We start from the raw sequence: 23,039 nt of genomic DNA, 5'->3' as shown, positions 1-23,039 counted from the left end.
TGAATAGAACATCAGATACGACACTATGATTATATATAACTGTGTAAACGATTACATGGAGGTGTAAGTTCAGGAGAGGTGCTTGATGGGTTGTTTACATATTTGTAGACTAGGTTTTGCATGATGCCTCAGTGATATTTTGTATACCTTATCTCTCTGTATGTGCTCATACAGGTTGGTGTACTTCTCATTTCCTTGTGCTAGAGAGAGAAAGAGAGAGAGCGAAGGGGGGTGCCAGAGGGAGGAGGGCATGTAGACAAACAAAGTGATAGAGAGAGAGAGGGAGAGAGAGAAACCAAGTCATTAGCTTGGAAACGTGGACAGGTAGTGAGAGGGTGTGAATGAAAGAGGATTTTTATTCAAGTGTATTTTGAAGTGTAGCAGACTGCTGTTGGATGACTGAACCGGTTGACAGTGGAGTGGACTGACTAACTTTCTGAGGGGGAAGTGGAGAGAGAGGGTTGCTCTGGAGTGAAGAAAATTTGCACTCTACACAAAGAGAGAGAGAGAGAGAGAGTGAGGGATGAGGAAATAGGGACGGGGGAAGAGTTAGTGACACGGAAATAAACAGGAGAGAGAGGTAGAGAGAGAGAAAGAGGTGTAGAGAAAAGTGTACGGAGCCAAACAGTGAATGTTCTATCTTTTTCCCTAACAGCAGTGAGGTAAGTTCTTCCTTTTGCTGTTATAATGACTGATGAACAAACTGTACATACATTCTGAATGAATGCATTTTAGTCTGCAATACATTACATACGGACGAGGCTTTTACCTAAGGGTTGCTATAGGAATGCAAGGTAGAAAAGTACTGAAATGCAAGGTAGAAAAGTACTTGTTTCCAACAAGTTGGTAAGTCAAATTTCTGCTCTGCTGGAGCTCTTCCAGTCAACTTTAAACACCGTTACTGCGAAGTTGGAAACGTCTAGGAGCAAAAACGGCTCAGCCATGAAGTGGTAGGCCACACAAGCTCACAGAACGTGATCGCCGACGGCTGAAGCGCGTAGCGAATAAAAGTCGTCTGTCCTCGGTTGCAACACTCACTACCGAGTTCCAAACTGCCTCTGGAAGTAACATCAGCACAATAACTGTTTGTCGGGAGCTTCATGAAATGAGTTTCCATGGCCGAGCAGCCGCACACAAGCCTAAGATCACCATGTGCAATGCCAAGTGTCGACTGGAGTGGTGTAAAGCTCGCCGACATTGGATTCTGGAGCAGTGGAAACGTGTTCTCTCGAGTGATGAATGACGCTTCTCCATCTGGCAATAGGACTGAAAAATCTGGGTTTGGCAGATGCCAGGAGAACACTACGTGCCCAAATGCATAGGGTGCCATTTGGAAGGCAGGCAAAGTTAATAAGTGATTTTACCATATGGAAAGGGCTGGACCGGCTACGCGCTGTAAACAAAGCGATAAAAGCACAAGTGCAAACATTAGCTTTAAGTTATGAGTCTTGGGTGCGTTCTCAGCTCACAGTCTCTCCATTGTTTAGAGCGAGGGGTGCCGTACCTATCAGGTATGTACCGATAACTGTGTGCCTGATGTAGGCTATTAATCCATGCAAAGTTTCAAAGTTTATTCGCCACGTACACAGGATACAACAGGTAAAACAGTAGAGTTCAATTCTTCCCTTGAGAGCTCTTTCCCAATGATGATAATAATATAGACAATAATAGAAAATATAATAAAAATAATAAAAAGCACGAACTACAATAAGAGTTAAAGTAACATTAGAATGCAAGTATATACAGGTCAGTGCCAGTACCTTATTCAATGTGCAGGGTTACTGGAGTGGTTCAGGTGGGTTTATACATAAAAAGTGACTGGTAGTAGGATATACATGCAAACAGGGCCGAAAAGCCAACCCTAACACAATATCTGGCAATTAATTTCCATCAATATTGCCCCATCTGTCTGTGTGGTGCGTGCGTTTGTCTATCACTCTGTGTGTACCAGTTGATGTGATAACAGTCCTGTGGGTTGACAGAAAAACTTTCCCCAAAAAGTTCTCAAATAGGCCTAAATGTTAACTGCAAAGTAGTCTTACCTGGCAAAAAAAGTATGTCACGAGTAAGTAAATTATTTGTATATATTTTTTTGTATTGTTATTTGCAAACTTTGCCATGAAATGAGCAGCAGCAGTACAGAACCAGTGCTAGACTGGCACATTAGATGGCACATTCTTCACTCGCTAGATGGCAAACAAAGGGGAATTACACTCAACAATCTATTTGTTGGTTTATTCCAGACATTCCAGACCAGGTCTTCTGGTGTGATTTAAGCATGACATGGACTCACAACATCTCTCTGAACAATTGTAATTTCTAGTGCAAATAATAATCTAAAACAAGGAAAAATACTAAACTGATATAGTGCTTAACCCTTTGAGTTGTGCAATGCGGAGTGCCTGGATACAGCCCTTAGCCGTGGTATATTGATCATATACCACAAACCCCTGAGGTGCCTTATTGCTATTATGAACCGGTTAACAACGTAATTAGAGCTGTAAAAATAAATGTTGTGGTATACGGTCTGATATACCACAGCTGTCAGCCAATCAGCATTCAGGGATTGAACCACCTAGTTTATAATAACCATTATTTTTACCAGGTATATTGACAGAAAGCATTACTTTATCTTGTACACTAAGGACCTGGGGGAAGAGTTGCAGGGGAGAGGAGAAAAGAAGAATGTGCCTATTTGAAAGCTAAAAAAAAATTGTGGCTCGCGACATGTTTAATTTTTTTTAAAGTAGCTCTCCTGCTAGAAAAGGTTGGAGACCCCTGGTCTATGGTGTCTGGGATGATGGAGGTGATGTATGCCATGACCAGCATTTCAAAGCACTTCATGATTACAGATGTTAGTGCTACAGGGAGGTAGTCTATGTGGCAGGTAGCCTTAGAGCTCTTGAGAGCAGGAATGATGGTGGTCAACTTGAGACATGTCGGGATTATAGACTGGGAGAAGGAGAGATTGAAAATGACCATGAAGTTGCCTGCCAGCTGGTCTACCTTTAGGCACAGATATAGGATCAGGTTACCCTCCTCAAGTCTTAACCTGAACCATAAGAGGATAAACATTCAACTGACCTGAGATCAGTGTTTGAGGACACACAAGACTCCTCATCCCCTATACATCACACTCAGAAATGTTCTGACATACAGCCTCAGGCTTATGTCTCTTGTGTTTCACTGCATCTGTGTGTGTGCGTGCATGTACCAGTGTTTTTAGATGGAGGAATATAAGGTGACAGTTGCTACAGGCACATCAGAGTATTCCGGCACCAATAACTACATATATGTCACCCTGGTTGGAGAGAATGGACAGAGTAAGAGAACAATCCTGGACAACCCTGGACTGGACTTCTGTAGAGGAGCAGTAAGTAGGGCTGTGTTGTGTTGTGCAAGTGATTCAGGAGGAGTACAAGGTGTATGATGTGTGCGTCCTTTTTAGGTAGGTTCATATCAAGTGTATAAAGTGTGTGTGTGTCTCTCTCTCCCTCCCTACCCTCCAGGTGGATGAGTACAAGGTGTGTAGCCCGGCCCCTCTGGGTCCTCTCCTCCTGGTTCGTCTGGAGAAGCAGCGTTACTGGGTGGAGGATAACTGGTTCTGTCGCTATGTCACTGTGGAGCCACCAGGTGGTGGTACAGCCCTCACCTTCCCCTGTTACCGCTGGCTCATAGGAGACGTCAAGGTGGAGATACGAGAAGGCACAGGTAATACTGCTCTCAAGTCAGTTTGCGTTTTTTTCCCTTTAGTGATAAAGGTTATGTTTTGGGGTGAGAAAGCTGATCCTAGATCTGTGTCGTAGATTTGGTCAAACAAAGGGCACGAGCCACCAGAATAGCTTCAATGCACCTTGGCATAGAAACTCAGGGGCTGCTCCAAAAATTCCCATAAGTGTTCACACACACACCCGTTAAAGCTCCTTTGAGACCCCTCTTTCAAAGTCACCGAGATCTTTTCTTCTAGCCATGGTAGCCAAAATAATGGGCAACTGGGCATTTTTATACATGACCCTAAGCATGATGGGATGTTACTTGCTTAATTAACTCAGGAACCACATCTGTGCAAAATGACGCTGGAGGGGAGGGCTGCCGTTTTATCGGCTCTTAACCAATCATGCTATTTAAAAAAATAATAATAATAATAACATTGTTAGTAACTTGTTTTGTACATTATGTTGCTGCTACCGTCTCTTATGACCGAAAAGACATCTTCTGGACATCAGATCTAGGATTATTCACCTGAAATTGAAGAAGAACTCTCGCTCGTCGGATGTGGCAAGGCCTGCAAACTATTACAGACTACAAAAGGGAAGCACAGCAGAGAGCTGCCCACTGACACGAGCCTACCAGACGAGTTAAATAAATTCTATGCTCGCTTCGAGGCAAATAACACTGAAACATGCATGAGAGCATCAGCTGTTCCGGGCGACTGTGTGATCACGCTCTCCACAGCCGATGTGAGTAAGACCTTTAAACAGGTCAACATTCACAAGGCCGCTGGGCCAGACAGATTACCAGGACGTGTACTCCGAGCATGCGCTGACCAACTGGCAAGTGTATTCACTGACATTTTCACCCTCTTCCTGTCTGAGTCTGTAATACCAACATGTTTCAAGCAGACTACCATAGTCCCTGTGCCCAAGAACACTAAGGTAACCTGCCTAAATGACTACCGACCCGTAGCTCTCACGTCTTTAGCCATGAAATGCTTTGAAAGGCTTGTCATGGCTCACATCAACACCATTATCCCGGAAATCCTAGACCCACTCCAATTTGCATACCGCCCAAACAGATCCACAGATGATGCAATCTCTATTGCACTCCACACAGCCCTTTCCCACCTGGACAAAAGGAACACCTATGTGAGAATGCTTTTCATTGACTACAGCTCAGCGTTCAACACCATAGTGCCCTCAAAGCTCATCACTAAGCTAAGGACCCTGGGACTAAACACCTCCCTCTGCAACTGGAACCTGGACTTCCTGACGGGCCGCCCCCAGGTGGTAAGGGTAGGTAACAATCCATCCGCCACACTGATCCCCTCAGGGTACTCCTTGTTCACTCATGACTGCACGGCCAGGCACAACTCCAACACTATAATTTGCTGATGACACAACAGTGGTAGGCCTGATCACCGACAACAATGAGACAGCCTATAGGGAGGAGGTCAGAGACCTGACCGTGTGATGCCAGGACAACAACCTCTCTCTCTCAACGTGATTAAAACAAAGGAGATGATTGTGGACTACAGGAAAAGGAGGAGAGAGCACGCCCCCATTCTCATCGACGGGGCTGTAGTGGAACATGTTGAGAGCTTCAAGATCCTTGGTGTCCACATCACCAACAAACTATCATGGTCCACCAAGACAGTTGTGAAGATGGCACAAAATCTATTCCCCCTTAGGAGACTGAAAAGATTTGGCATGGGTCCTCAGATCCTCAAAAGGTTTTATAGCTGCGACATCGAGATCATCCTGATGGGTTGCATCACTGCCTGGTATGGCAACTGCTCGGCCTCCGACCACAAGGCACTACTGAGGGTTGTGTGTATGGCCCAGTACACCCCCGGGGCCAAGCTTCCTGCCATCCAGGACCTCTATACCAGGTGGTGTCAGTGGAAGGCCCTAAAAATTGTCAAAGACTCCAGCCACCCAAGTTATAGACTGTTCTCTCTGCTACTGCATGGCAAGCGGTACCGGAGCGCCAAGACTAGGTCCAAGAGGCTTCTAAACAGCTTCTACCCCCAAGCCATAAGACTCCTGAACAGCGAATCAAATAGCTACCCAGATTATTTGCATTGGCCCCTCTTCTATGCTGCTGATACTCTCTGTTATTATCTATGTATAGTCACTTTAATAACTCTACCTACATGTACACATTACCTCAATTACCTCGACACTGGTGCCCCCGCACATTGACTCTGTACCGGTACCCCCTGTATATAGCCCCACTATTGTTATTTACCGCTGCTCTTTAATTATTTGTTATTCTTATCTCTTACATTTTTGGGGGGGTATTTTCTTAATTGCATTGTTGGTTAAGGGCTTGTAAGTAAGCATTTCACTGTAAAGTCTACACCTGTTGTATTCGGCGCATGTGACAAATACAATTGGATTTGATTTGTGTGGAAGCACCTGCGTTCAATATAATTTCTATCCCTCATTTACTCAAGGGTTTCCTTTACTTTGGCAGTTACCTGTATGTGTGAGTGAGTCATCCCTCTCTCTCGCGGTCTCTCTCCCTCCCTTAGCGAAGAGACTCTCCGATGATACCTCTCCTCAGCTATTGGCTCACAGAAAAGCAGAACTGCAGGAGAGACAAACGATATACAGGTCAGTGAGATGACAGAAATGTTGTTCCAATCCCTCCAGAAAGAGAGCCTAGATCTTACAGTTATGTTTGTTTATCCAGATGGGCTGCATGGGCTTCTGGGATTCCCAAGTGTATCGATGCCAAGACCGAAGCAGACCTGCATCAGGACGTACGTTTTGACAGCGAGAAAAGGAGCGACTTTGAAGGCTCCTTACACTATGCGTGAGTTACACACACACTTTTCTCTGTGATGTTATTCTTACGCATTGACATTCACACATGCGGGTCAAATTTCCCCTAAATCTAATGGAAATCTAATGTAAAATGTCCCTCACTTGCTCAGACATATGTCTTATCCACATTACGTGTCTCAACTTCCCCCTTTCTTAAATTTTTTTCAAGTTCTCTCTCTTTACCCCACCTCCACCCCTCGCTCTTTCTCTACCCCTCTCTCACCCATCACCCCCTCGCTCTACCCTCTCTCGCTCACCCATCGCCCCCTTTCTCTACCCTCTCTCTCACCCTCCTCTCCCTCCCTCCTTCTCTCTCCAAGTATTCTAGAGCTGTCTCTGAAGAAACTAGCCATCAGGTTTGGAAAGTCATGGGATGATCTGGAGGACTTTAAACGATGCTTCTGGAAACTCAAAAGCCCCATAGCTGGTAGAGTACCGTAAAACAAATATACACTATTTACATTCAGTGCTTTAGCCATCCCTGCTATCTGCATCAGATGTGTTATTGGTTGTAGAGTACAGGGCGACACTTTTTATTGCTGTCTCTTCCTGTTCATAATCATAGACATTTAGGAAGTGAGGCCTCGGAGTAATGCAACAACAGTTTTCACCTAACTTAACCAGTGTTTAATCTACTGCTTCACATTGCAATATATGTTCATATGAAGTCATTGCCTTTCACAATGCAATGCTCACATTTACTTTTGATATGATTCTCTTCTATTTTGTTAAAATACATTTTACTATTACTTAATCCGGCTGCTCTTAATTGATGATCACTTAAACGTTTGGGAAACCTATAGAACTGGTTTGTCTACTACAGAGTTTGAGAACTAATTCAAATGTACAGTATGTCTGTAAAGTAGAAACATAAAAAGTATATATGCTCAAATGTACTAGTATGATGATCACTTATGATTTTACTTCATAGCAAGTTATTATTTTTTAAAATCTGATATTGACAAGACTGTATGTAACAAATCAAAGATTATTGGCTGCGTAAACAGATTAATAGATGTTACAGCAGGTGCGGCGAAATGCTTGTGCAGTAAAAAAATACCACTACGCAAATAATCCAGAAAGTCCAAAACAAGAAAGAAATGCATCCCGTATACACTAAACATGTATCCAGTACTTACGTACAATACAATACTGTAAAATACAATACACGATTACAATACAGGTGGAAGATGTATGATTGCCATCCCCATGAGCGTACCACCCTCCTTCAGGCCATGGATGAGGTATGCAAAGTTTTCAATCCAGACCTATGTCAGGCTTGGATTCGCCATGCCAAAAGGCTTTTTCCCCCAGGTGCATGAACAATTGGGATATTTACTGCGATTTCGATGAGAGTCTATTTCCAAATGCTCAAGACAGGCTTGATGCAAACTAGTGCCTTCTAAACATAATGTTTCTTTAATTTCTTTCATTTGATTACATTGTGAAAGATGTTTGCAATGATCACACCTTTGATCGCGCATTGGATAGAAGTTATGGACATTTTCTGTTCAGTCAATGACCTAATTTGAAAACCGTGTAGAGCACAGTCATTTACATTACTGTAGCTTACTACATTCAAAAGGCAATTATGAAACATGCATTTGAAATGTTTTGCTATTGTATTAACTGGTTGTTAAAATAACTAAACTGAGAAAATATCGTTATGTTTTGGTGATTAAACCATTGTACTCCTTATTTTTCACAGTAAACTTAGATTTGGTATTAATGGTTGTGTGATGAAAGATGTCTACAAACAAAATTAACGCACAATGAAAGATTTTGAATGTAAGACTGGCAGAATTACAAGTGTTACCAGTTCAGAGTTTCACCACATACTTGTGAAAATAGTACCAAAGCAAAGAAAAAAAACGAATATACACTACCGGTCCAAAGTTAAAGAACACCTACTCATTCAAGAGTTTTTCTTCATTTTTACTATTTTCTACATTGAAGAATAATAGTGAAGACATCAAAACTATGAAATAACACATATGGAATCATGTAGTAACCAAAAAAGTGTTAAACAAATAACATTTTATAGAGATTCTATAAATAGCCACCCTTTGCCTTGATGACAGCTTTGCACACTTGGCATTCTCTCAACCAGCTTCACCTGGAATGCTTTTCCAACAGTCTTGAAGGAGTTACCACATATGCTGAGCACTTGTTGGCAGCTTTTCCTTTACTCTGCGATCCGACTCATCCCAAACCATCTCAGTTGGGTTGAGGGCGGGGGATTGTGGAGGCTAGGTCATCTGATGCAGCACTCCATCACTCTCTTTATTGGTCAAATAGCCCTTATACAGTCTGGAGGTGTGTTGGGTCATTGTCCTGTTGAAAAACAAATGATAGTCCCACTAAGCCCAAACCAGATGGGATGGCGTATCACTGCAGAATGCTGTGGTAGCCATTTTGGTTAAGTGTGCCTTGAATTCTAAATAAATCACAGACAATGTCACCAGCAAAGCACCCCCACACCTACTCCTCCATGCTTTACGGTGGGAAATACACATGCGGAGACCATCTGTTCACCCACACCACGTCTCACAAAGACACGGCGGTTGGAACCAAAAATCTCCAATTTGGACCAGACCAAAGGCCAAATCTCAAATATATTTTGATTTGTTTAACACTTTTTTGATTATTACATGATTCGATATGTGTTAATTCATAGTTTTGAGGTCTTCACTATTATTGAACAATGTAGAAAATAGTGAAAATAAAGAAAAACCCTTGAATGAGTCGGTGTTCTAAAACTTTTGACCGGAAGTGTAGATTATTATATTAAGAAATTATTATTGATACATTCAGACAGTACTTTTTTTCATTCTGTGATTGATTGATTGATTGATTGATTGATTATCCCTATGGTTCCAGAGTACTGTATGGAGCACTGGAAGGAAGATTGGTTCTTTGGGTACCAGTGTCTGAATGGTTCAAACCCCCGCATGATCCAGCGCTGCAAGGAGCTTCCAGGAAACTTCCCCGTCTCTGGAGACATGGTGCAGGGGTCGCTGGCACCCAGGACCACCCTGGACAAGGAGCTCAAGGTGGGGCCCCGCTATCTATCTATCTATCTATCTATCTATCTATCTATCTATCTATCTATCTATCTATCTATCTGACCTCCCTGGGGTCCATCCCCCTGTCCTTCTGTCTACGTACCAAAATAGCACCCTATTCCCAAAATAGTGCCCTACTCTTCACCAGAGCCCTAAACCCAAAATAGTGTACTTTTGTCCAAAGTTTTGGCGATATAGTTATATAGTTTTGTCGGTTAGGACATCTACTTTGTGCATGACACAAGTCATTTTCCCAACAATTGTTTACAGACAGATTATTTCACTTATAATTCACTGTATCACAATTCCAGTCGGTCAGAAGTTTACATACACTAAGTTGACTGTGCCTTTAAACAGCTTGGAAAATCCCAGAGAATGATGTCATGGCTTTAGAAGCTTCTGATAAATGATGTCAATTAGCCTGAGTCAATTGGAGGTGTACCTGTAGATGTATTTCAAGGCCTCCCTTCAAACTCAGTGCCTCTTTGCTTGACATCATGGGAAAATCAAAAGAAATCAGCCAAGACATTAGGAAGAAAATGTGTAGACCTCCACAAGTCTGGTTCATCCTTGGGAGCAATTTCCAAACGCCTGAAGGTACCACGTTCATCTGTACAAACAATAGAACGCAAGTATAAACACCATGGGACCATGCAGCCGTCATACCGCTCAGGAAGGAGACGCGTCCTGTCTCCTAGAGATGAACGTACTTTGGTGCGAAAAGTGCAAATCAATCCCAGAACAACAGCCAAAGCCCTTGTGAAGATGCTGGAGACAACAGGTACAAAAGTATCTATATCCACAGTAAAACGAGTCCTATATCGACATAACCTGAAAGGCCGCTCAGCAAGGAAGAAGCCACTGCTCCAAAACCGCCATAAAAAAGCCAGACTACGGTTTGCAACTGCACATGGGGACAAAGGTCATACTTTTTGGAGAAATGTCCTCTGGTTTGATGAAACAAAAATAGAACTGTTTGGCCATAATGACCATCGTTATGTTTGGAGGAAAAAGGGGGAGGGTTGCAAGCCGAAGAACACCATCCCAACCGTGAAGCACAGGGGGTGGCAGCATTATGTTGTGGGGGTGCTTTGCTGCAGGAGGGACTGGTGCACTTCACAAAATAGATGGCATCATGAGGCAGGAAAATTATGTGGATATATTGAAGCAACATCTCAAGACATCAGTCAGGAAGTTAAAGCTTGGTCGCAAATGGGTGTTCCAAATGGACAATGACCCCAAGCATACTTCCAAAGTTGGAAGCTTAAGGATAACAAAATCAAGGTATTGGAGTGGCCATCACAAAGCCCTGACCTCAATCCTATAGAAAGTTTGTGGGCAGAACTGAAAAGGCGTGTGCGAGCAAGGAGGCCGACAAACCTGACTCAGTTACACCAGCTCTGTCAGGAGGAATGGGCCAAAATTCACCCAACTTATTGTGGGAAGCTGGTGGAAGGCTACCCGAAATGTTTGACCTAAGTTAAACAATTTAAAGGCGATGCTACCAAATACTAATTGAGTGTATGTAAACTTCTGACCCACTGGGAATGTGATGAAAGAAATAAAAGCTGAAATAAATCATTCTCTCTTCTATTATTCTGACATTTCATTTTCTTAAAATAAAGTGGTGATCCTAAGACAGGAAATCGTTTACTAGGATTAAATGTCAGGAATAGTGAAAAACTGAGTTTAAATGCATTTGGCTAAGGTGTATGTAAACATCCAACTTCAACTGTATATCAAGAAATATGTCACGTATGGTTTTAGGATTGAAATATGTTTACATTTACATTACATTTAAGTCATTTAGCAGACGCTCTTATCCAGAGCGACTTACAAATTGGAAAGTTCATACATATTCATCCTGGTCCCCCCGTGGGAATTGAACCCACAACCCTGGCATTGCAAGCGCCATGCTCTACCAACTGAGCCACACGGGACCACCACCATGTTTTGCTGGAATGTAAATATGTCCAAATAAAAAATAGCCAGCCATATGTTAGTTATGGAGATTCTTTAAAGTACAAAATAAGTCAAAAAACAATTAACACCATAGAGATGTAGAGGTCTCATATTTGTATTTGTGCCATTATGGATTCTGTGACAGCCTCAATGGCGCTGCTTGTGCTATCTCCAATTTAAAGTTGCATGCGCCATGCTCTACCAACTGAGCTACAGAGGACCACCATGTGAGAAGTGGACAAGTGCACACTTCAGAAAAAAGTGTAGAGTATTGAGATGCATTGCCAGCAAGGGGGCTCCAACCTTTCAAGAGCCCAAACATAGACATCTATAATATGCTATACTGTACTGTACTCTACTTGTACTGTGCTCTACTATAATATACTGTAATGTTACTTGCTCTACTGTTCTTTACTGTACTGTGCTCTACTGCACTGACTGCATCAGACCAAATGACAGATTTCCACTGGTCTAATGTCAATTGCTCGTGTTTCTTGGCCCAATCAAGTCTCTTTTTCTTATTGGTGTCCTTTAGTAGTGGTTTCTTTGCAGCAATTCGATCGACCACGAAGGCCTGATTCACGTCTCCTCTGAACAGTTGATGTGTCTGTTACTTGAACTCTGTGAAGCATTTATTTGGGCTGCAATCTGAGGTGTAGTTAACTCTAATGAACTTATCCTCTGCAACAGTGGGTCTTCCATTCCTGTGGCGGTCCTCATGAGTGCCAGTTTCATCATAGCGCTTGATAGTTTTTGCGACTGCACTTTCAAGTTCCTGAAATGTTGCGTATTGACTGACCTTCATGTCTTAAAGTAATGGACTGTCGTTTCTCTTTTCTTATTTGAGCTGTTCTTGCCATAATATGGACTTGGTCTTTTACCAAATAGGGCTATCTTCTGTATACCACCACTACCTTGTCACAACAAAGCTGATTGGCTCAAATGCATTAAGGAAAGAAATTCCGCAAATTAACTTTTAAGAAGGCACACCTGTTAATTGAAATGCATTCCAGGTGACTACCTCCTAAAGCTGGCTGAGAGAATGCCAAGAATCTGCAAAGCTGTTCTCAAGGCAAAGGGTGGCTACTTTGAAGAATCTACAATTATTTTGATTTGTTTAACACTTATTTGGTTACACATGATTCCATGAGTAATTTCATAGTATTGATGTCTTCACTATTATTCTACAATGTAGAAAATAGTAAAAATAAAGAAAAACCCTTGAATGAGTAGGTGTGTCCAAACTTTTGACTGGTACTGTATATATATGGGATTTGGAAAAGATGCAGACAATTACATTGACAGAAGCCACAATCTATCTGCAATATTAAAGCTGATCTACCCCCTAAACAAATAAAAATACTATCCTAACCCTAGCCTCAGCTGCCTCTACAGATTTTCCGCTCTCCTCCCTTCATCTCTAGGCTGGTAACATCTACTTGATTGACTATGCCATTATGGATGGTGTTCCCACCAATGTAATCCGGGGGAAACCACAGTACATCGCTGCACCTCTGTGTCTACTATATGAGCACCCTGACCAGGGACTCATACCCATTGCCATACAGGTAGGACTGAACACACTCTCACTCTCTCTCTCTCTCTCTCTCTCTCACACACACACACACACACACAATTAATCCCTTCTCTTCTCCAGCTAGGACAGACTCCTGGCTTGGACACACCCATCTTCCTGCCTAATGACCCGCCCCTGGCCTGGCTATTGGCTAAGATCTGGGTCCGTCACTCGGAGTTCCAGGTGTTTCAGTTGCTGTCACACCTGTTGAGAACGCACCTGTTGGTAGAAGTGTTCTGTGTGGCTACGTTACGTCAACTTCCCGCTGTACACCCTGTATACAAGGTAGGAGTGTATGTGCGCACGCGTGCGCATGTGTGAGTGAGTGCATGTGTGTGCGCGTATGTGTGAGTGTGTGTGTGTGTGTGCGCGTGTTGCTGTCTCATCCCTATCGCTGTCTTTAGCTCCTGGCTCCCCACCTGCGCTACACTCTGGAGATCAACTGCAGGGGACGCACTCAGCTCGTCTCCGCTGACGGTATCTTCAAAAGGGTCAGCTTACTTTTCTCTTCCTTGACGATTCATTTTCCCCATTTCTTATTTTGTAACCCCCCCGAATGTGTGAAACGTCATAGGGGCACAGATAGAAGGACAGCTTTGAAAGTGGTGGACCAGTGGTTCGATTTCCCACCATTGCGGTCTAAGCTGGCAGCATCCTCCTGCTCTCTTCCTCCAGGTGGTGTCTACAGGAGGGGAGGGCCTGCTCGTCTTGTCCCAGAGAGAGTACAAGGTCCTGACCTACCGCTCTCTCCAGCCCTGCTGGGACTTCCAACAGCGCGGAGCCACCACGCTCAGAGACTACTTCTACAGGGAGCACAGCCTCATGCTGTGGGATGCCATACACAGGTTTTTACTCCTATGCGGTTGTGGTCGAAATTGCATCTTATTCCCTATAGGCCCTGGTCAAAAGTAGTGCACTAAATAGGGAATAGTGTGCAGAGCCACTAAGCTCAGAGACTACTTCTACATGGAACACAGTCTGATGCAGTGGGACGCCATACACGGGTGCAATTCCCATGTGACCCCTATTTTATGACCACAGACACATTGTTTATTAGGTTGTAAGCGGAAAGAAAGGAGTGAACATGCTCTTAGGCCTGAAATATGGACATGCTGAAATTCATATTGGGAAAATAAAACGTTTTAATCTTCGTGCAGTATTATCTCCTTTAATTAGGCTATTCTTACTCTCCATCTTTATTTCTACCTCACTGTTTACCTCTCCCCCCCCTCTCTCTCTCCACCCCTCCATAGTTTTGTCTCAGGGATGATATCTGTGTACTACCATTGTGACAGTGATGTGGTGGAGGACCCTGAGCTACAGACCTGGATAAAGGACATCGCTGAGGAGGGCTTTGTCGATGTCCCCACGTTTGGCTTGTCCAACGAACTCAAAAACAAAGCAGAGCTGGTTACCTTGCTGAGTGTAGCCATCTTCACGAGCACAGCACAGCACGCAGCCACCAACAATGGACAGGTACTTCACAAACACACACACACCAGGCACGCGAGCAAGCAAGCACACATTTCTATGAACTTACTCCGCTCTCTTTAACATAGTTTGACTGGTGTGCTTGGGTACCCAACACCCCGTGCACCATGCGTCACCCCACGCCAACCGACAAGGATGCTGTTACCATGGCGATGATCATGGACAGCCTGCCTGATGTCAGCCAAACATGTTTGGAGATGGCGATCACATGGCACCTGGGGCGGCCACAACCTGATGCAGTAAGTTAAAGGGTTACGCTAACACTAGCTGAGCCCATAGAACTCCAGTCAAACTTGTGAGTAGTTACACATATTTTTTAAGTGGGGGTGGTACCACCTCAACATACATTTTTGGTTCCATTTCAAAACGCTTTCTCCCGTTTGCTCCTACTGAATGAAACCCTTGTCTCCCACCTCCTTTCGTTCTCTTTCTCTCCCTTCCCCTATCCCCCTCCAGGTCCCGTTGGGTCAGTATCCAGAGCAGTACTTCACTGAGCCCCAGGCCCAGGAGGTGATTGACAGGTTCAGAAAGGAACTGAAGGATATAGAGGAACACATCCTGAGCCAGAACCAGGGACTGGAGCTACCTTACCTCTTCCTCCTGCCCAGTCGCATCGAGAACAGCATTACTATATAGATTAGACCCCAATGTCTTATCACCATTACTTTTTCACTGTCTGAGGAGCAGGGCCGGACTATCGCATTTGGGGCCCCGGGGCCCTGCTAAGGAGCATCCCACTGGGCACAGACGTCAGTTCAACTTCTAGTTTTGATATACAGTTTCAGTCAAAAGTTTGGACACACGTACTCATTCAAGGGCTTTTCTTTACTTTGACTATTTTCTACATTGTAGAATAATAGTGAAGACATCAACACTATGAAATAACACATATGGATTCATGTAGTAACCAACAAAGTGTTAAACAAATTCTTCAAAGTAGCAACCCTATGCCTTGATGACAGCTTGGCATTCTCTCAACCAGCTTCATAAGGTAGTCACCTGGGATGCATTTCAATTAACAGGTGTACCTTGTTAAAGGTTAATCTGTGGAATTTCTATCCTTCTTAATGTGTTTGAGCGAGTCAGTTGTGTTGTGACAAGGTATGGGTGGTATACAGAAGATAGCCCTATTTGGTAAAAGACCAAGTCCATATTATGGCAAGAACAGCTCTAATAAGAAAAGAGAAATGACATAAAGGTCAGTCCAAGTGCAGTCGCAAAAAGCATCAAGCGCTATGATGAAACTGGCTCTCATGAGGACCGCCACAGGAAAGGAAGACAGAGTTACCTCTGCTGCAGAGGATAAGTTCATTAGAGTTACCAGCCTCATAAATTGCAGCCCAAATAAATGCTTCAGAGTTCAAGTAACAGACGCATCTCAACAGCAACTGTTCAGAGGAGACTGCGTGAATTAGGCCTTCATGGTCGATTTTACTACCAAAAAAAACACCAATAAAGGACACCGATGAGAAGAAGAGACTTGCTTGGGCCAAGAAACACGAGCAATGGACATTAGACCAGTGGAAACCTGTCCTTTGGTCTGATGAGTCCAAACTGGAGATTTTTGGTTTCAACCGCCGTGTCTTTGTGAGACGTAGAGTAGGTGAATGGATGATCTCTGCATGTGTGGTTCCCACCATGAAGCATGGAGGAGGAGGAGTGATGGTGTGGGGGTGCGTTGCTGGTGACACTGTCTGTGATTTATTTAGAATTCAAGGCACATTTAACCAGCATGGCTACCACAGCACTCTGCAGCGATATGCCATTCAATCTTGAATGCGATTAGTGACACTATCATTTGTTTTTCAACAGGACAATGACCCAAAACACACCTCCAGGCTTTGTATGGGCTATTTGACCAAGAATGAGATTGATGGAGTGGTGCATTAGATAACCAGATGATTTAGGATGAGTTGGAGTGAAGGAAAAGCAGCCAACAAGTGCTCAGCATATGTGGGAACTCCTTCAAGACTGTTGGAAAAGCATTCCTCATGAAACTGGTTGAGAGAATGCCAAGAGTGTGTAAAGCTATCATCAAGGCAAAGGGTGGCTACTTTGAAGAATCTCAAATATAAAACATTGATTTATTTAACACTTTTTTGGTTACTACAGGATTTCATATGTTTTATGTCATAGTGTTAATGTCTTCACTATTATTCTACGATGTTGAAAATAGTAAAAATAAAGAAACACCCTTGAATGAATAGGTGTGTGCAACCTTTTGACTGGTTCTGTACATTGGTTGAGTTCTCAACTAATGTGAATTCAACGTGAAATCAACAACAAAAATTCCCCATGTCATTGGAGTTAGGTTAAAAGTTGTGTGAAAAAATACTAAATGCGTTACATTGATTGCTTTTTGCAAATTCAATGTGTTTTCCACGTCATCACATTGGTTTTTGGGGTTGAAATTATGTGGCAACAACATTGATTCAATGTTTTTGCCCAGTGGACAGACCAACTATAGTTCTCCAGCAAACACTGCCTTAACCTTTATCTCAGTTAACCCAGAACTAAAATCCAGACCCTGCACCAGGACTAAGGGAGCAGTTGAAATTGGCGAGGGGGATACATTTGGGGGGGGGGGTTCTTGCATTGGAATTATATTGGATTCTGCTCATATAATTGCTCTATACCACAATAAACAAAGTTCAGATGCTCTGAGATCTTTGAGTGCTTTTGAAATCTGTAGCCAATCTCTGCTGCGCTGCATCAGCACAATGGACAGCGCCCTACAGCTAGGCCATTTTGGTAATGAATATAAGATAGATAGGGCAATTCACATATTACAAACAGCTTATATGAATGCAGCCTTACACACAGCTGTCTTACCAAAATCATGCAAACTAGTTATTCATGCATGCAAACAAAAATACTGAATAGCAGTTTGGCATAGAATTTATTTTACTTTATTTAACTAGGCAAGTCAGTTAAGAACAAATTCTTATTTTCAATGACGGCCTAGGAACAGTGGGTTAACTGCCTTGTTCAGGGGCAGAATGACAGATTTGTACCATGTCATCTCGGGGATTCAATCTTGCAATCTTTCTGTTACTAGTCCAACCACTAGGCTATGCTGTCGCCCCCCGACACAACTGTGAATTTGAAAGAATGGAACAGAACAAAACAGCGGTAAATATCAGATTGATAAAGGCATGAAACAATCCATATTTAGACTAGTTACATTAACAGTGAACCAAATTTGAATGGATATCCAAATAACCAAAACATAGCCTACTACAGTGAGATCCAGCCAGCTGTCTTGCCAAATAAATAGGCCCGCTTTAAACATGGAAAAGCATGTCGCTCGCTCATGAGTTCAGCAACACGTTGTGATATGGCACAATACACTTCTGTGAATAAAACCCGACCCACGTAATTAATTAAGCAATGCCAGCCTAACACGGAACCCAAACCGGCTGCGCGCGTGCGCCATCGTGCATAAATGTATTTTGTCCCCCTACACCAAACGCGATCACGACACGCATGTTAAAATATCAAAACAAACTCTGAACCAATGACATTAATTTGGGGACAGGTCGAAAAGCATTAAACATGTATGGCAATTTAGCTAGTTAGCTTGCACTTGCTAGCTAATTTGTCCTATTTAGCTAGCTTGCTGTTGCTAGCTAATTAGTCCTGGGATATAAACATTGAGTTGTTATTTTACCTGAAATGCACAAGGTCCTCTACTCCAACAATTAATCCACACATAAAACGGCCAACCGAATCGTTTCTAGTCATCTCTCCTCCTTCCAGGCTTTTTCATCTTTGAACTTATATGGTGATCTGCATCTACACTTTCATAGTATTACCACTACAACCGGCAAAACAGTTTGTCTTTCAATCACCCACGTGGGTATAACCAATGAGAAGATGGCACGTGGGTACCTGCCTCTATAAACTAATGAGGAGATGGGAGGCAGGACTTGGGAGATGGGAGGCAGGACCTGCGTCAGAAATAAGAAGGAGTTCTGTTTTAGCCCTTGGCATAGCAGACGCTTGTTGGCACGCACGAGCAGTGTGGGTGCAATAATTGAATAACATGGATTTCTACATTTATTTTGCGACGCTTGCGCACGCGACGTGTCCGGTCTGGTCAGCATGTAACATGAACACGTTTCCAATACGTACAGTTCTATATACATCAACAAAAACCAATAGGAAACCAAGAAAACCATAATAGAATGTAGCCTATTTATTTTTATGATGACACATACTGGTAGGTAGCTATACCCAGGGGCGTCATTTTGGGTTCTTGCATTGCTAATTTCACGCTATACCACAATAAACACAAACGTTTAAAACATGTTTTTGACCAAGCAGTGACAGGTTCAATGCCACGAAATCTCGCAGCGCTCTATCAGCACCATGGACAGCGCCCTACACACTAAAGCAAGATTACGATTTTTTTTAAATAACTATTGTTTCAATCTTACCTTTTCAAAAGAGTTGCAGCTTCCTTGATGCTCTGTGGAACTTCCTGAGTAATCGATCATTCCATTCTCCCCGAAATCTTCTTGTATGATCCCCTCAAATGCCAGTTGGATTAGTTGACCTTTCCTCGTCTTCTGAGGTTACTGAACACGTTTGTCAAAGTGGAAAATGTAGTTCTCGCATGTAGCTGTGGACGCCCCAAAAGTCAGTCCATGTTTCAGTGCAGTAAGCACGGTTGGCATAGCGGAGAGAGGCCCAGAGAATCATTGCAGGATATCAAGTGGGATCCATTTGTTCTCATTGGAGCCAGAGCAGGCGATTTCAGTCTTCAAAAACTGGCAAGCGACACTAAACTCAGCTTCCACCAAATCAGTTTTGCTTAGATCCATCATTAGTTTAATCTTTTTCACATCTAAAAAGTTATGGCTCTCTTTGTCAAGGGCACACAGAGCCTCCACCAGTTGGCTGTTGCACTCGCTGAATCGTTCTGACATTTCACCATCCAACTACAACGTGATGAAGAAAATAGTTTACACTCAGTCTCTTCTCATCTATCCTACTGTACTGGTCATTGCCTATTGCTGGAGATTTGTACTTACATAACGTCTTCGTTTGCTTGAACCTGGTGCGTGCCCTTGACACTGAGCACAAATGGCTTCGAACTCGCTGTCGCACGTCAACTTCTCGACGCACTGCGGACCACTTTGACTCCAGTGTAACGCTTCGAACACACCGACTGTGTCTTTGCGTTTCGATACACCAGAAGTACATTCATTTCCAATGGAACGCTGCATTTGCCTTGTTGCGTTGCAGAGGCAGTTGCAGTGCGTTCTGTGTGGTGCATATGCATCAAATTGTATGAGTGGACTTGACAGAAAGTAGCAAAATATGAATGTAGATTTTTTTTTTGCACACATTCAGTAAAAATTTGGTATTACATAAAAACAGTTTGATTGCATAATTTCTTTACATTTTTTATTTATTTATTTGCCAAGTATATTATTTATTCGATGACATCCTCAAATTAATTGGGAGAGCCTATAATATAATTTCCCTCCAAAATGCAGTTTTGGAGCGAAATGCAATAATAAATAGTCAAGATAGGCAGAGTAGGCTCTTTCAACAATGAGACCAACGTTGAGGAAGGTGGTCTTGATCGCGCTGTTGGGCCGGGACCAGCCCCGCCGAAAGCTAGCTAGCGCTAACTAGCCACATCTAGCACAAGCTCACTACTAAACTGACCTGGCAATCCTACTATCGTGGACACTTGTCTCCAAGCAGCATTTTTTGTGTTTATGTCCCTGTAGCTGTCAGCAGTTGTGTCAAAAAGACACGGTTTTGAGGATACTGCGAAAATGATTCTCTCCTCCATGTGTCCAACCGCATGCGACCATTTGCAAAAGGTACCTGCATCAGTATAGTTGCCTAGCTGTGCAAAATGTTATGCAGCAGGGATGCAATGACGCAGTCGGTGTGTTCGAAGCGTGAAGACGGTCCGTTGCTTTTGCGACGCTTGCGCAACTATGGGGCAAAACAGAAAGGTTTGGCTTAGACTTTTGACAACATGTAGGCTTACATTAGCTATATTTCCTCTGCAATGTTTTTTATTCTTTAAATGTATACATTATCACAATGAGCACTTGTCTCTCAAATACATCCGTACAGTTGTTGGTTAGCTAGCTAGCGAATTCTAACCATATTAGCATCATTGACATGAAATTAGTCAAAACACCTAAAAGCAAGACATGGTATGTAATAAATACCATTTAAAATAACACAAGCATATTGCTATTACATTGTTATAACTAACTTCTTTCTAAGCAGGGTTTCTCACACACCCAAGGACAGAGGGCTGACGTAAACCTTTCATAAACACTGATAAGAAAATGGTGCTTGGGTCCGCATTTCACGAAATAATGAGACACACACATACTCAAGGACAGAGGGCTGACTACGCACACACAAAATCTCCTGTTTAGCTGAACATTTGATAACAAATAACTTTTGCTATAAGACTCAGAAGGATGACGCCCAGCTCATCAGGACCAATCTGAGAAGACAACAACCTGTCCAGAACCAACCAGAGGACAAGAACTTCCAGACTCAACCTACTTTCTATCTTTGTATAAAATGTCTATGCACTCTGTTATCTGGGCTTCTTTCGGATAGTTCCATTTGAGCTTGATGAAAGGGTCCGTGCACGCTTTTTCAGATATCTTTACCTCTGAATAAATTGCTTTTAATTAAACCTTATCCACCCTGTCCAGAGTCTCTACTTCGTCTCAGTTCTCCAGTAAAATTGTTTTATCAACAGGTATCAAAACATGAAACATCATTGACATGAAATTAGTCAAAACACCTAAAAGCAAGACATGGTATCAAAACATGAAACGAGTTGAAACGAGCAAATTGCGATTCCCCACGTGGCAGTTTCTTGGCATTCTTGCTAGCAATCTGGACAAGACATCCAGAATCACATTGTTTCCGTGATGTTGTCAGCTAACGCATCTATTTGTTTGGAGGCTGTAGAAGTCAGAGGATTCTGTGCATCCCTGTAGCCTCGCGTCTTAGTTCTGTGTTGTAGGAACGCTTGAGTTTCCCCCCGCTTTTTATGGAAAACCGCCCAATGGATTTCCATAGCCTCCCTTCACACCGCGTCGCGCTACGTCCATTGTGCTGACAGAGCACAGAGGAGATATTTTTACGCCACCTGACACTCAGTCATTTTATATAGTAACATCAAATTAAACGGAGGGTGCTAAAGTTTGTACTGAGAGGGCTAAACCCCCTAGCGGAGCCGGACCGTAATAATATATCAACGAGAGATTACATGACTCTAACCTTTAGACCTATCATTTATGGAGTATGGGGTGCATGCCAATAGTCTGCAGTGGCTTCCTCTCCCTTGACCTCAACGTGTTGGGTTCACCCCAATAGTAGTCTTGAGTGGTGTCCTCTCATTTGTCCTCAATGTGGTGTGCACCCCAATAGTTAGAATAGAAGCCAACAGAGATTGGTCGATACAAGGGAATATACTGTGATTCATTCCTATACTATTTATAATAATGTAATAATAATGTGTTCTGTAACTAGGACTTCATCCTTTTTCCTATATATTTCTATAATACGGTTGTAGCCTACTGTAAACTTTGTACTTTTATTGAAACTATTTCATACAGTGATGCACACGATCCGAGTAGGCTACTACTGCCTACATCACATCTTTGCAATAAAGAAACTCATCGAATCAACTTCTTTACAATCACATTTTATAACATGAGAAAAAAGTATCATGGCCGACCAGAAGTGGCCCAATTTGACATACGCTAACAGTTGGTCCATGGAAAGGCAAAGAGAAAGAACAGACTCTGTCCAAAAAGGCACACTAGATTCAGAGAGAAGTTAAATGGGTTTCAAAGACAAACATATTTTCACGATTTCAGTTATAACATCACAATCAATAAATCAAACACGTTTTTGGCCTCATTCAGTTTTTACATGATAAAGGAGAATACTTTTGATAAATAATGTTGAAACTAGGCTACAATTTATATTCCTAAAACATAAATTGAAATACTGTTGCTGCTTCCTGTTGTCATCGACTTTTTATTTATAGCTCAGTGTCAAAACACCAGTTCAAATGTCTAAGTTCATAATCAATATGCTGAAAATAGGTTGAAATATTTAAGACCAAACATAAAGTACTCCCTACACAAAGGCCTACATGTCGGGGTGGCAGGTAGCCTCGTGGTTAGAGCGTTGGACTAGTAACCTTTCAGTTGCAAGATCGAAACCCCGAGCTGAACAAGGCAGTTAGCCCACTGTTCCTAGGCCGTCATTGAAAATAGGAATTTGTTCTTAACTGACTTGCCTAGTTAAATAAGGTTAAAAAAAAGTCACACATGTTCAGATTATTTATGTATTTTGATAAATAAGTACCTTATAAAATGCACACACACA

At 42.7% G+C, this 23,039-nt stretch overlaps 1 protein-coding gene across 2 annotated transcripts; it reads left to right on the top strand.

Moving 5' to 3' along the window:
• The first annotated feature begins 287 nt into the window (after positions 1-287).
• Positions 288-16,846, top strand: alox12 (arachidonate 12-lipoxygenase). 2 transcript variants are annotated; one of them, XM_055938487.1, is made up of 14 exons: positions 288-662; positions 3,218-3,373; positions 3,510-3,711; positions 6,254-6,335; positions 6,415-6,537; positions 6,869-6,975; positions 9,429-9,601; positions 13,000-13,143; positions 13,233-13,436; positions 13,556-13,642; positions 13,827-13,996; positions 14,405-14,627; positions 14,711-14,881; positions 15,099-16,846. In XM_055938487.1, exons 2-14 carry the CDS (start codon positions 3,227-3,229, stop codon positions 15,276-15,278), a joined length of 2,013 nt encoding a protein of 670 aa, XP_055794462.1. In that variant the 5' UTR covers positions 288-662; positions 3,218-3,226; the 3' UTR covers positions 15,279-16,846. The 2 variants fall into 2 exon arrangements, with proteins under 2 accessions (XP_055794462.1, XP_055794461.1); XM_055938486.1 differs by having other exon boundaries at positions 2,646-3,373.
• The last annotated feature ends 6,193 nt before the right edge of the window (positions 16,847-23,039 follow it).

Source organism: Salvelinus fontinalis, chromosome 11 (genome assembly GCF_029448725.1).
Source record: "Salvelinus fontinalis isolate EN_2023a chromosome 11, ASM2944872v1, whole genome shotgun sequence".
Classification (NCBI taxonomy): Eukaryota; Metazoa; Chordata; class Actinopteri; order Salmoniformes; family Salmonidae; genus Salvelinus; species Salvelinus fontinalis.
This window is presented reverse-complemented; position numbering and strand designations above follow the sequence as displayed.